This window comes from Perca fluviatilis, chromosome 19, assembly GCF_010015445.1.
Source record: "Perca fluviatilis chromosome 19, GENO_Pfluv_1.0, whole genome shotgun sequence".
Lineage (NCBI taxonomy): Eukaryota > Metazoa > Chordata > Actinopteri > Perciformes > Percidae > Perca > Perca fluviatilis.
In genome coordinates, this window is record NC_053130.1 from 3098176 (window position 1) to 3113418 (window position 15243).

At 40.8% G+C, this 15243-nt stretch overlaps 1 protein-coding gene across 1 annotated transcript in view; it reads left to right on the plus strand.

Moving 5' to 3' along the window:
* The window catches only part of LOC120548437 (sulfotransferase 6B1-like), a 16992-nt gene extending 4209 nt beyond the window's left edge, over positions 1 to 12783 (plus strand). The window contains exons 2-6 of the mRNA XM_039784697.1: positions 2849 to 2961; positions 4893 to 5019; positions 6678 to 6772; positions 10404 to 10554; positions 12438 to 12783. Of these exons, the coding sequence (XP_039640631.1) occupies positions 2849 to 2961; positions 4893 to 5019; positions 6678 to 6772; positions 10404 to 10554; positions 12438 to 12565 (614 nt within the window). The 3' untranslated portion in view covers positions 12566 to 12783. The remainder of the gene's footprint in view (positions 1 to 2848; positions 2962 to 4892; positions 5020 to 6677; positions 6773 to 10403; positions 10555 to 12437) is intronic.
* The last annotated feature ends 2460 nt before the right edge of the window (positions 12784 to 15243 follow it).

Sequence of the window (15243 nt, forward strand, 5' to 3'; positions counted from 1 at the left end):
ATGTATAGGGTTGTGGGACCATAGGGCCTAATTTTAAGAAAAATCTTCTTTAAATCTTAATAAAAAAAAATCTTAGAAATGTGGGACCATTGGGCCTAATTTTAAGAAAAATCTTAGAAATGTGGGAACATAGGGTCTAATTTTAAGAGAAATCTTAGAAATGTGGGAACATAGGGCCTATTTTTAAGAAAAATCTTAGAAATGTGGGAACATAGGGCCTAATGTTAAGAAAAATCTTAGAAATGTGGGAACATAGGGCCTATTTTTAAGAAAAATCTTAGAAATGTGGGAAAATAGGGTCTAATTTTAAGAGAAATCTTAGAAATGTGGGAACATAGGGCCTAATTTTAAGAAAAATCTTAGAAATGTGGGAACATAGGGTCTAATTTTAAGAAATGTTTTTTAGAAATGTGGGAACATAGGGCCTAAATTTAAGAAAAATCTTAGAAATGTGGGAAAATAGGGCCTATTTCTAAGAAAAATCTTAGAAATCTGGGAAAATAGGGTCTAATTTTAAGAGAAATCTTAGAAATGTGGGAACATAGGGCCTAATTTTAAGAAAATGTTGTAGAAATGTGGGAACAGGGCGTATTTTTAAGGAAAATCTTAGAAATGTGGGAACATAGGGCCTATTTTTAAGAAATGTTTTTTAGAAATGTGGGAACATAGGGCCTATTTTTAAGAAAAATCATAGAAATGTGGGAACATAGGGCCTAATTTTTTGAAAAATCTTAGAAATGTGGGAACATAGGGTCTAATTTTAAGAGAAATCTTAGAAATGTGGGAACATAGGGCCTATTTTTAAGAAATGTTTTTTAGAAATGTGGGAACATAGGGCCTATTTTTAAGAAAAATCATAGAAATGTGGGAACATAAGGCCTATTTTTAAGAAAAATCTTAGAAATGTGGGACCATTGGGCTGTGGGAACATAGGGCCTAATTTTAATAAAAATCTTAGAAATGTGGGAACATAGGGCCTAATTTTAAGAAAAATCTTAGAAATGTGGGAACATAGGGCCTAATTTTAAGAAAAATCTTAGAAATGTGGGAACATAGGGCCTAATTTTAAGAAAAATCTTAGAAATGTGGGAACATAGGGCCTATTTTTAAGAAAAATTTTAGAAATGTGGGAACATAGGGCCTAATTTTAAGAAAAATCTTAGAAATGTGGGAACATAGGGCCTAATTTTAAGAAAAATCTTAGAAATGTGGGAACATAGGGGCCTAATTTTAAGAAAAATCTTAGAAATGTGGGAACATAGGGCCTAAATTTAAGAAAAATCTTAGAAATGTGGGAACATAGGGCCTAATTTTAAGAAAAGGTTTTTAGAAATGTGGGAACATAGGGCCTAATTTTAAGAAAAATCTTAGAAATGTGGGAACATAGGGCCTAATTTTAAGAAAAATCTTAGAAATGTGGGAACATAGGGCCTAATTTTAAGAAAAATCTTAGAAATGTGGGAACATAGGGCCTAATTTTAAGAAAATGTTTTAGAAATGTGGGAACAGGGCATATTTTTAAGGAAAATCTTAGAAATGTGGGAACATAGGGCCTAATTTTTAAGAAATGTTTTTTAGAAATGTGGCAACATAGGGCCTATTTTAAGAAAAATCGTAATTAATTGTGGAACATAGGGCCTAATTTTAAGAAAAATCTTAGAAATGTGGGAACATAGGGCGCAATTTTAAGAAGAAATCTTATGAAATGTGGGGAACATAGGGCCTAATTTTAAGAAAAAATCTTAGAAATGTGGGAACATAAACCCTAATTTTAAGAAAAATCTTAGAAATGTGTGAACATAGGGCCTAATTTTTAAGAAAAATCTTAGAAATGTGGGAACATAGGGCCTAATTTTAAGAAAATTTTTAGAAATGTGGCAACATAGGGCCTATTTTTAAGAAATGTTTTTTAGAAATGTGGGAACATAGGGCCTATTTTCAAGAAAAATCATAGAAATGTGGGAACATAGGGCCTAATTTTAAGAAAAATCTTAGAAATGTGGGAACATAAGGCCTATTTTTAAGAAAAATCTTAGAAATGTGGGACCATTGGGCTGTGGGAACATAGGGCCTAATTTTAAGAAAAATCTTAGAAATGTAGGAACATAGGGCCTATTTTTAAGAAAAATCTTAGAAATGTGGGAACATAGGGCCTAATTTTAAGAAAAATCTTAGAAATGTAGGAACATAGGGCCTATTTTTAAGAAAAATCTTAGAAATGTGGGAACATAGGGCCTAATGATGCATGATACATGACAAAGACGTTATCCATCCACCTCTATACTGCATTCGATTTACCAGTGAAAGTGCATGGGTAAAGAAATGTGTGACTGTTAAAAGTGAGTGCATCTCTGGTTTTCTAGATGCCACTGTTTTAAATGAGTTTTAAAAGTGTTGAATGTAGGACCCTCTCTTATTGGGAGGGGCGATCTATTCCAGAGTTTACCTCCTATTAGTGACAATACGTTTTGTCCAGCTGCTTGACTGGCAGTTCAAGGCAGCTGTCAGACCGGATTAGCTTGTCTCGTTGTTGTATGTTTGTGTGAGGAAGTGGGCCAGGGTTTGAGTTTCAAAACTGATATTGCTCTTGCGCTCAACAGGTTTGTCTTGTCTAGTATTTTGTAGTAAGTTTTTAAGTTAGAGAGAAATTTGGTTCATCCTTTTTGTTTTCCAGTAGCTGGAGTAGTAGTCTTCCTTTTGAAGATCTCCCTTTGTTGATTTCCACAGCACCCATTGGCCCATTAAATATAAATATCCCTTCAAAATACCTTTTACATCTGGTTTATGTTTATGTCCTGATACCCATAGCATTTCGGGGCGTAACACAGCATATAAAAGTATATAATAGATAAAGATGATTTCCCTCTTCAGGTTCTGGATGAGACGCCCTCTCCAAGGTTACTGGGGACTCACCTGCACCCTGACAACATCCCCAAATCTTTCGGTGCAAAGAAAACTAAAGTAAGTGTCACAACGTCTACACCGTGAAAGAAAGCAGACAGCATTATTATCACATACACCTGGTAGGTGACTCGTCATAGCTGGGGGCAGAGTCGCCGTGGGGGAAAACAATCCTTTCCCCCTGACCGGATAACATAGCGTGAACCCATGGCTATTCAAAAACACTTTTGGCGTTTGACAGAGCAAGATATATTAAAAGGTCACATGACATGGTGCTCTGTATATAATATATATAATACTGTATCTGAAGTCTCTTTTATATAGGCCTTAGTGGTTCCCTAATACTGTATCTGAAGTCTCTTTTATATAGGCCTTAGTGGTCCCCTAATACTGTATCTGAAGTCTCTTTTATATAGGCCTTAGTGGTCCCCTAATACTGTATCTGAAGTCTCTTTTATATAGGCCTTAGTGGTCCCCTAATACTGTATCTGAAGTCTCTTTTATATAGACCTTAGTGGTCCCCTAATACTGTATCTGAAGTCTCTTTCCCCCGAAATTCAGCCTTGGTGCAGAATTACAGCCACTAGAGCCAGTCCCACAATGAGCTTTCCTTAGGATGTGCCATTTCTGTGTCTGTAGCTATTGAGGAGGAGAGGGGGGGGGCAAGGTGGAGGGTGTGGGTGTGGCCTTGACCAACTGCCACTTTTCTCGTTTGAAAGCCATGATGTCTCTCTCTCTCTCATGGGTGGGCCAAATTCTCTGGGCAGGCAAAGCAGAGAAAGGGGAGGTAACCTTTCTCCTTATGACCTCATAAGGAGAAGATTCCAGATCGTCCCATCTGAGCTTTCATTTTCTCAAAGGCAGAGCAGGATACCCAGGGCTCGGTTTACACCTATCACCATTTCTAGCCACTGGGGGACCATAGGCAGGCTGGGGGAACGCATATTAATGTTAAAAAACCTCATAAAGTGAAATTTTCATGCCATGTTGGGACCTTTAAAAAAACTGAGCCGCGTTGGGTCGGCTTGTCCGTACATTATAAGTGACTGGACCCAACGGAAAGGCCAGAGGTGTCGTTTCCCGACATTTTTTGTCTTACCTGATTGATTATCCAGGTAGTAGACAGCTAACATTAACCGTTAGCTAGTCTCCCGTTGCCAGACCTTCCTCCACAGCGCCGCGGAGGAGGGTCTGCCTAGTTCACACAGCATTCCTGGATGCGAGAAAAACGTGCTCTGGTTTATTGGCATTTCTTTAAACCAATCACAATTGTCTTGGGCCGGAAAGAGGCACGATGCCTCTGCAAAATAGCTTCGGGAAGGAATTATTAAAGACTAGTATGTCTTAGCATGTTAAATTAATAAATTCCATGTAACTGTTACAGTTTCCACTGTAGCAGTGACGTTAGTGGCATTAACGATAGCCTATATTTGGCGATGTGCTATATCACACAGGAATGTACTTGCGGAGCAACATGAAGAATTACAGGTCCCTGGAGGCTCAACATTTTTCCACCAGTGGCTTTGTGGGAGTGGGTTTTACATCACAAAATAGCAGGGAGTTATGTTGTGATGTGAAGGCATCTTGGGGGGTTACCGAAAAGCCCCATCAAACCTGAGTTTCAGTTTTTAAACCTGCAGCAAGACAACACCGATCTTGATCTTAAGTGTAGAAAAGTTAAGATCAGGATGTTTTTTAAACTTATTTGTGGCGCAGAATGCCACACAGCAGCTTTCCGGCTATATAAAGATATAAATATAAAGATGAACCGCTAACAAGGTCTACGCTCATTAATTCGAATGGTATGTTTTCCCCCACGGCATAAACGGAAATGGCGTTTTAGTGGGCGTTTCCCAGTGTGCTGACCAAGTCTATTACGGTGCAGTTTATCAGGCATGAAAACAGTTTATCAGGCATTTAAAACTCTCTTTTATGATTTTCTTCTTTCCATATTCTTTTCTGTCTCTCTCTTTCTTTCATGTGTTGTACAGATGCTGGTGATCTTCAGGAACCCTAAAGACACGCTGGTCTCCTTCTATCATTTCACCAACAGCAACCCGGTCCTCCCAACCATGCAGTCCTGGGAATCCTTCTACTCTACCTTCCTGAGTGGAGATGGTGAGAAAACGCACGCAACAAAATGTTATCACAACTTAAAAGGACAATTTCTGGCGCAAAATGAACCTAGGGGTTAATAACACGTGTACCGAGTCGATCGTTCTTTGGGATATGTTTTCATGCTAATCAAATGCGTCTAGAATAGAATATATAATACATTTTATTGTCCCAGAGGACATATATCTTGGACATAGTGCTACAATCTGTTGCTTCACAACATAAATAACATGTAACATAAGAACATTTTCAAATTAACATAAAATAAAATACAAATACAATAAGATAAAATCAACATGAAAGTGAGATCAGCACAGCGTCCTAAGACACAAAAGAAGGACACACATGACAGCACAGACAACACAACATCCTAAGAATTAACTGTAATAATTAAAGTGCGAAGTGCAAAAAGTGCTGGTGTATTTACTGCACCCCTGCTCTGCTGGGCTAGGATTTACTATTGGAGTTCAGCAGCTTGGTGGACGTTGGAATAAACTCTAGCTTTGATACAAGCTACCGCTAACCGGTGATTAGCTGCTAAACTCTAGCTTTGATACAAGCTACCGCTAACCGGTGATTAGCTGCTAACTCTAGCTTTGATACAAGCTACCGCTAACCGGTGATTAGCTGCTAACGCTAGCTTTCAGGGCAGAGGGTTAATCGCTATTTTATACCACTACCACCAGTCGAACGACGAACGCCGTGCAACCAGGAACCAGTAACGTAGCTCAAACACAGCGTTCGTGGTTCGACTGGTCATGACTGTTTTCCAAGATAGCGCCCGCATTTAAACATGAACGCTACTGTCTTTTCTATAAAAATCTTTTTAATAAACTGTCTGCATACTTACAAAGTTATCAATGCTTCGGTTTACATGTAGGGACCCTCATTATGCTACTGTTGAAGTGTGGTGCTATTTTGAGCCTTGTTAGTGGTATAAAATAGCGATTTAACCTCTGCCCCAAAAGCTAGCGTTAGCAGCTAATCACCGGTTTGCGGTAGCTTGTATCAAAGCAAGAGACACATTAGCATGAAAACAAGTCCCAGAGAACGATCGCCTCGGTACACATGTGTTATAAACCCCTAGGTTCATTTTGTGCCGGAATTGTCCTTTAAACAACGCATTTTTACAACAGGTTTTTATGTTATTGTATAGAAAACGTATGCACAACAATTCTTAGGATATCATAGGATATGGCGACTCTCGGCCGGTCAGTTGAGTTTAGCCGTCTTTACAGTTAAATTTAGCCGAGAAAAGGGGACTGTGAGCCGGGTACAGAGCACCGTGAGGGGACGGTCCTTTCTGTGGGGCATTGTAGTTGAGTTAGACCGACAAGTCTGGATTGACACCGGTTGATTTACCGGATAGTTCTGGCGCTGCCTCAGCTTCCGCTTTCTTTGTGTTTGCGTTAAACTCCGGGATGGATCGTGAAAGATCGATCTCAGAATTTTTTGAATCATTCAAATGAAGATTGATTTAAATTGGAAAATCAATTTTTTTTTTTCAAACCCAGCCCTAAAAATGACCATATTTAGACATGTAAGATGTAGATATCAGTTTGGTTTAAAACTTTATCTTTAGCCCAGTTTTAATTAAAACTGTGTGTGTGTGTGTGTGTGTGTGTGTGTGTGTGTGTGTGTGTGTGTGTGTGTGTGTGTAGTTCCCTGGGGGTCGTACTTTGATCATGCTTTGGCCTGGGAGAAGAGGATGGACGACCCCAACGTCATGATTGTCACCTATGAAGAGCTCAAACAGGTATACATCACACACTCGTTGTTTCGGTGTGTCTGACAGAAAGTTATGGCTTTAAAAAAACTGTATAAGATTCATGAAGTTATTATTTTTTCATGTTCAAAAGTCACTTCATCAGTTCATTTCTATGAAAAATGATTCTGTAGAGCACATGTCAAACTCAAGGCCCGCGGGCCAAATACAGACCCTTGCAAATTTTGATCCGGCCCGCAAATCAATTTAGGTTCACAATAAATGTTGGCCCACCTTGTTGTCCGCCAAGCCAAAAAGATGGGAAAATGTTTGCAAACTGCAATCACGAGTCACTCAAAGCCAAATTTGGCAGATTTTGTCACGGTTTCAGGAAAGGCTTGGACCCAAATGCAGTTAAGAGGTTATTTATTTAACAAAAGAGTCTTACACAAAGTCCTCATACAAGCAGCCAGGCAGGAACAAACAAAAGAAACACAATCCACGACAGCACAAAGAAGGTAACCAACAGAATAAAATGATCCGACACCAGACCAAAGGCCCGTTCCAGAAAGCAGGTTTAGTGAAAACTCTGAGTTGGTTAACCCTGAGATGAGGGAAACTCTGGGTTTTCCGTTCCAGAAAGAGAGGTAACTTAACCTCGGAGTCAGTTACTATGGTAACTGAGTCTGTGAACCTAACCTGGTCGCCAGCAGGGTTTTCTTGAAGAAACCTCGAGTTTCTCTCAGTCAGGAGGAGAAACTCATTTCCTCATTCATTCAGTCTGTATCAGGCGCATTTTAATGCAGTTTTATCAGCATGAATAAAAAAACGTATTGGTTTATATTTGGCAGATTATAAAACGTTTTTTTCTCAAACATGTCACGTCCTTTTGTCGATGATCCCATTGATGAAAAAGCTGTATTAATTCACAGAGAGTTTACGTCGGTATTGAATCCCGACTATAGATGTATTTTCATTTCCACATAACTGATTTGAGAGGTATTTTTTATCACAGTCCATTAGATATGTAGATACCTTATCCGCCCTCATATCACTAACATCAACCATCGTGGACAGGCTTTAACATCCCAGCAGATTCTTTGTATCGCATACGTTTTTTGCAAACAGCAGTTTTCTTAACAACAGCGAGCGGATCATACTGTAGGCTAATAGTAGGGCCTTAGCGCACTGTATGCAGAGCAAACAGAAAAGTGTGACTCGGCTCTGAAACGTTTTTAAACTTTTTTGTAGTGTTCCCTGGACAGTAGAGCCATTAAAAAGAAATACATCATTATACATTATAGTTCTGTTAATGATCATGGTGCTGCAGCCTCAGAATGGTAATAGTATAGTTTACTTTTCGCACGCAGGATTGCACCTAAATGAAATTATAGGTGTAGGCCTAATACAATTCCAGTTTTCACCAGTAATATTATAAGTTAACTGTGATTAAATATGAAATTAATACACTGTGAATGTAGCTACGCATTGACTCGAACAGCAGCATTTTCTCCCACACCAATTCTCTCTCTTTTGCAGCAGCAGCCGCTGTCTTGCTTTTTTAACGAAACACATGTTCAAACTCGCTGTTTGTGCGCATGAGTATTTCCGCCGACCGGTTTGTTTGTGGTTGTTACCATGGTGAATCGTAGAATCATGGCTCCATTCATACTGCCTTTTGTGCACGCTCGTAACCCTGAGTGAACATACTCCAAGTTGATTGAACCAACTCATATCAGCTGTTCTGGAACTGAAAACCGAGTTTCCCATCTCAGGTTAAATCAACTCAGACATCAGGGTTAGACTCAGAGTTTGTTAAACCTCCTACCTGGAACGGACCCCAAGACAACACAGAGACTAAATAAACCAGGTAACGAGGACTAACAAGGGACAGGTGACACTAGGCAGGGCAAACAGGTGAAACACATTAGGGCAATCACAAGGGAGGGAAACACAGGAAGTACATCAGACAAGACAGAAACACAGACAATAAAACAGGAAACAGAACATACAGACACACGGGAAAACAAGACAGGAACTACAGCTGGACAAGACAGGGGAGGAAACAGGCTACAACAGAAAACAGAACAAATACACAACAAAATAGGAAACAAGAACAGAACCTCAAAACCAACAGAACCCAAACCCAAAACCATGACAGATTTGCCGACTTTGAGAGTCAGAAATTCCTGTACAATTCTGCATATTCAGGCCTCCTTTTGAAAATGTAATCAGAATGCATGTTTTTGCTCAATTCTATGATGACTAAGGAACTTTTTTTGCTGATGCTCTTAGGACTTTATGTGGACCAAATTGTATGTGAAAAAGACTATATAAGACATGCAATTATATAGTCAAATATATTAAAAATCATGTCAATAAAGTGTACATGTCTGGCCCCTGATGTTATTCTCATTTTCCAGTGTGGCCCTTTGTGAAATTGAGTTTGATTCCCCCGGCTGGAGAGAGTTGAGTTCCCACATTTCTAAGATTTTTCTTAAAATTAGGCCCTATGGTCCCACAGCCCTATGTTCTCACAGCCCTATGTTCTCACAGCCCTATGTTCTCACAGCCCTATGTTCTCACAGCCCTATGTTCCCACAGCCCTATGTTCCCACAGCCCAGCCCTATGTTCCCACAGCCCTATGTTCCCACAGCCCTATGTTCTCACAGCCCTATGTTCTCACAGCCCTATGTTCTCACAGCCCTATGTTCCCACAGCCCAGCCCTATGTTCCCACAGCCCTATGTTCCCACAGCCCTATGTTCTCACAGCCCTATGTTCCCACAGCCCTATGTTCCCACAGCCCTATGTTCCCACAGCCCTATGTTCCCACAGCCCTTATTCTCCCACAGCCCTATGTTCCCACAGCCCTATGTTCTCACAGCTCTATGTTCTCACAGCCCTATGTTCCCACAGCCCTATGTACCCACAGCCCTATGTTCCCACAGCCCTATGTTCTCACAGCCCTATGTTCTCACAGCCCTATGGTCCCACAGCTCTATGTTCCACAGCCCAGCCCTATGTTCCACAGCCCCATGTTCCCGCAGCCCTATGTTCCCACAGCCCCTATGTTCTCCCACGCCCTATGTTCCCACAGCCCTATGTTTCCACAGCCCTATGTTCCCACAGCCCGCCTATGTTCCCACAGCCCTATGTTCCCCACAGCCCTATGTTCTCACAGCCCTATGTTCTCACAGCCCTATGTTCTCACAGCCCTATGTTCCCACAGCCCTATGTTCCCACAGCCCTATGTTCCCACATCTCTATGTTTTTTTTTTTTTTTTTTTTTTCTTATCATATTTTTTTTTTTTTTTTTTAAATTTATTTACATTATTCATTTAGGACATTTTCAAAATTAGGTCTTGTGTTCCTACATTTCCCTTCAATTTAAGCCCTATCCTCCCACAACATTTTTTAGGGTTAGGGTTAGGGGGATAACATCTGATGCAAATTTATGAAAAAGGAAATGTGGGAACATAGGGCCTAATTTTGGAAAACAAATCTTATAAATGTGCAAACTGTGGGAACTTAGGGCATAATTCTGAATAAAATCTTATAAATGTGGGACCATAGGGTTGTGGGAACAATAGGCACGCTCCCAGAGAGACAACCGGTCCCAGTCAACACTGAGTAGAAGTGTCCGTGTGTAACGGCTCTGATTCTGCTTCCTGTCCTGCAGGACCTGAGCGACGGCGTGCGTCAGATCTCCACCTTCTTCGGCTTCAGCCTGACGGAGGCTCAGGTGCAGCAGATCGCAGAGCGGAGCACCTTTACCGCCATGAAGGAGAACAACTCCCTCGGTACTATGGGAAACGTCATCTTCAGAAAAGGTGCTTTCAATCCTTCATATTTTTACAGGCTATGGTGTGTGTTTTTTTTCTGGTCTCTGTTAGCGCTGTGCGTAAACGGTTACTACGGCTAAGCAAACAAAGAAAAGAGCGATGACTACAGTCGATAAAACTTCAGAAAAACACATGCAATTACCGCTTATCGCTACGGGAGCCGCCAATCAGAGCGAAACAGACTTTCGAGATTGTAACTATAAAGTACAGAGCTGGAGGCAGGGTTAGCTTAGCCTAGCATAGCATAAAAACTGACAGCAGTGGTCTTTTCAAATGTATTAAATGCATCTTCCAACATTTCTCAAACTCAATAAGTCACACATTGTATCTCATATTGTTTAATCAGTTAGCAAACAGAAAGAAAGAGAGACAGATAACATATAAACATATACAATCTCTTTATCCTGGCAGGCTACCTGAAGTGCTGGAACTATATATCATAAAACATGAGATTTATATCAATCTTCTGTGGTGCAGATACAGAATGAAACAAACTTTTTTTCAATCATTTTGAGGCTTTAATAAGAAATTCAAGAAACAATCAGTTCAGTCACTTTATTATCCCAGATGGGAAAATGTATCTACAGTCAGGAATGCAAGGTAAAAAAAACAAAACGCTACAACAAATTAATGTTAATACAAATATAAAATGTTATTCATAGTGTCAAATCACAACAGGAGTTATCTCAGGACACTTTACAGATAGAGTGGGTCTAGACCACACTCTATAATATACAAAGACCCAACAATTCCCCCCAAGAGCAAGCATTTGGTGCGACAGTGGTGTGGAAAAACTTCCTTTAAACAGGCAGACACCTCGGAAAGACCCGAGCTCTTGGTGGGCGGCCATCTGCCGATGCCAGTTGGGACGCAGAGACACTGATACAGATATACAGATATACAGAGACACTGATACAGATATACAGAGACACTGATACAGATATACAGAGACACTGATACAGATATACAGAAATACAGAGACACTGATACAGATATACAGAGACACTGATACAGATATACAGATATACAGAGACACTGATACAGATATACAGAAATACAGAGACACTGATACAGATATACAGAGACACTGATACAGATATACTGATATACAGAAATAGAGAGACACTGATACAGATACAGAAATACAGAGACACTGATACAGATACACTGATATACAGATATACAGAGACACTGATACAGATACAGATACAGAGACACTGATACAGATATACTGATATACAGAAATAGAGAGACACTGATACAGATACAGAAATACAGAGACACTGATACAAATATACTGATATACAGATATACAGAGACACTGATACAGAAATACTGATATACAGATATACAGAGACACTGATACAGATACAGAGATACAGAGACACTGATACAGATATGCTGATATGCAGAGACACTGATACAGATATACTGATAAACAGATATACAGAGACACTGATACAGAAATACAGACACAGATACAGATATACTGACATGGAGACATAAAATAATTACAGCAGTTGGTATGATGAACAGTGGCAATTATAGTACCAATAAAGATAACAGAACTATGACTAGAAATAATAGTAGCAGCAGTGTAGGGCATAGCAGGGCGCAGAGCAGGACCAGGGCAGCAGCTGCAACCACAATCCAGGTGCCACCACAATCCAAGGAAATCTGCGAGGCTAGAAAACATAAGGAATAATATAAGCTCCCTGGAGCTTAGTTATTAACAAGCATTACAAGGACACAAATGCACACAGATGGAAAGAGAGAGGAGAGAGGACAAACAATGATACAATGACATAAATAACTAAAATGTCTCCTGTAATCAGAGGGTTTAACTGCGTGATATTTTTGTTTCCGAGCAGGCGAGGTCGGGGACTGGAGGAACCACTTCACACCAGAACAGAGCCGAGAGATGGACGAAGCCTTCAACAAACACCTGGCAGGAACCAGGCTGGGAGACAAACTCAACTACCAGCTGCACTGTCAGTAGTAGTTCCCCTCTGTAAGATCCTTTGACTCTAATGCCAGGCTCAGACTACACGAATTCAGCCCAATTTTGACCCGACAGACAGACGCTTCAGCACCACGACAGAGAATGTCAAGCATGCCTAGTGTGACATGTTCTACCACGTGTTTCTTGACATTGACCAATAGGAAGAGAGAGCTCTCTCTGCCTCTCTGGTGCACATATGTAAACATGGTGAAAAAGTAGAGATGCTACGGCTGCTGTCTGTTGGAGGAAAGATGCACACAGTGCCCGTATAGGCTATCAGTTGCTCTTCACGTTGACCAATGACAAAAAATTAAACACTGTCCCCCTCCTACAACCACGATGGCTGCACCTGATTGGACGAACGCTGCACGTGGGGTTCCCGGATTTTAAAACGGACCATAATGGAGGCTTGAAAACCAGTCTCTTATTTTTATGAAAATCGTTCACCGAAACGTGATTCTATAAACATTTTAAACGAGAAATAGGCCATGCAGTTGCTGAAGCTGTATTTATTTCAGATTGACAACGGTCAGTTTAAAAGATTTTCGTGAGTTTTTGAGAGGCTGCTGCTCCACCTAAGCATCCACCTTTGAACTCGCGCGTGATCTGACATGACAGCACGCAATAATCGGTCTGGGGGGGCCAGTCGGTGTCATACTTGTATTGCCACTCTTCTGTCCAAGATACAGCAACATTTTTGGCAATATGTCTGTCTAGTTTGAGATAGTGACTGTTGTGAAATACAACAAAATCGTGTAGTCTGATCCTGGCATAATCCCTATTTTCCAGCGGGCAGGTCTGCGCTGCGTTCCAGATGCGCCATGACCCCCACGAGCAATCGCGGCCATTTAAAGGAACACGCCGAATTATTATTATACCGTAACCCCAGAGAACAACCCTTCGCGCGCATGTAAAGCTGTCTGACGGCTCCAGCGGTATCAGCCCATCACAGATCCCTGCAATTAACTGGTTTGCCAGTATTACTGGTAGCGCCAACCAGCCTACCACTCCGAATAAAGTGACAAAATAACACTAACATGCCCCATATTTACATGTTGTGATTTTAGTCACAGCGTGTACAATACAACGTAATATGAACACAGCCATCTTCTAACCGTAAACAAACCGGGAACTATATTCTCAGGCGGAAGAATATAGTACTTGGGCGGAGTGATATGTTCGCAGGAAGCCTGTCTGAGAATATAGTTCCCGGTTTGTTTACTGTTAGAAGATGGCTGTGTCTCATGTTACGTTGTTTTTTGTACACGCTGTGACTCTACAAATCACAACATGTAAACAGGAACATGTTGGTGTTATTTTGTCACTTTTGTCACTTATTCGGAGCAGTAGGCTAGTTGGAACCAGTTACCTGCAGGATCTGTGCTAAGCTAGGCTAGTTGGAACCAGTTACCTGCAGGATCTGTGCTGGGCTAAGCTAATGCTGGAGCCGTCAGACAGCGTTACAGCACGCACAGAGATGAGAAGGGTATGTATGGACTAGTCTAACTCTGGGGGTTACAGTGAATAAGGTAAATTCCCAATAAGTTGGCGTGTTCCTTTAAGTCAATGCTTGTTATTCCACCAATCGCGTTATGGTGCGTCCCAGAAGCGTCAACTTTTCCTGCAATGTTCTAAAACAGTTGATTTCCTTCAGATGATTTCCAAGAACTTACAATACAAAAAACAATTGTCTTAATGTCAGCATTTAAAGGTGCCGTAGGTACGATTGCGAAGATCCAGGACTTAGCCAAAAAATTTGAACATCAGCAACTTCTCAGTCTGTCCCCCCTTTCTGGTAAAGCCCAAAACGGTCTCCTAAGCCCCTCCACCCCACAAGGGAGAAACCTATCTGCAGCTTGTGGGGAAGGGGGAGGGGAGGATGCTATGAAATGCGTGTGCGTGATCAGTGATTGACACGCAGTTAGACAGCCCCCACACCTTTGCCCTGATTGGTGCATCTGAACAGGGAGTGGTGGATTTTTGCAAATCGTACTACAAGCTGTAGGTGGTGCCAGAGGAGCTGGATTTTGTTTTTAATTACCTGTTTCATGTAGCTCTACTGGAACATAGGGTCAGTTTCAGCAAATATGACAGAAAGTTAGTTTTATAAGGCTTACCTACTGCACCTTTAAGTTTCATGCTGATATCTGTTAGTTAAAACTCCTTTATTCACCTTTAATGTCTCCCCTTAAATACATAACGGATGATTTCTCTTCACACTGGCAGCTACCTGAACTCATGTTCATGGAAACTCTTACAACGCTGTGATGAGATTATGGGCAGGGTTCAGCGTTAAGGTTTTGTCTTTTAGTTCTACTTGCTCAAAGTCTGCCCCATATACAGAAAGCTAAATGCTGCTTGCTCTTATCATATCACTCCAGCATTTCCTTTCTGAAAGAAGACGTTCCTTTGAAAAATAATCCACTTTTATCAGTTGTACAGTTGCGTCCGAAGTTCCATACTAACATGTTATTTAGCAGCCTAGGCTAAAACAGCATCTGAGATTTCTACGTGTGTCCGAAATCTTAGTATGAAACCAAAAGTACGTGAATGCGAACACTGGACATTACGCTGGCATAAGTATCCCACAATGCAATGTGGTAGTAACTAAAATGTTCATTACAGACAAACGGACAGAAACCAAGGGAGCTCTGTAACGCTTTCATTTATATTTC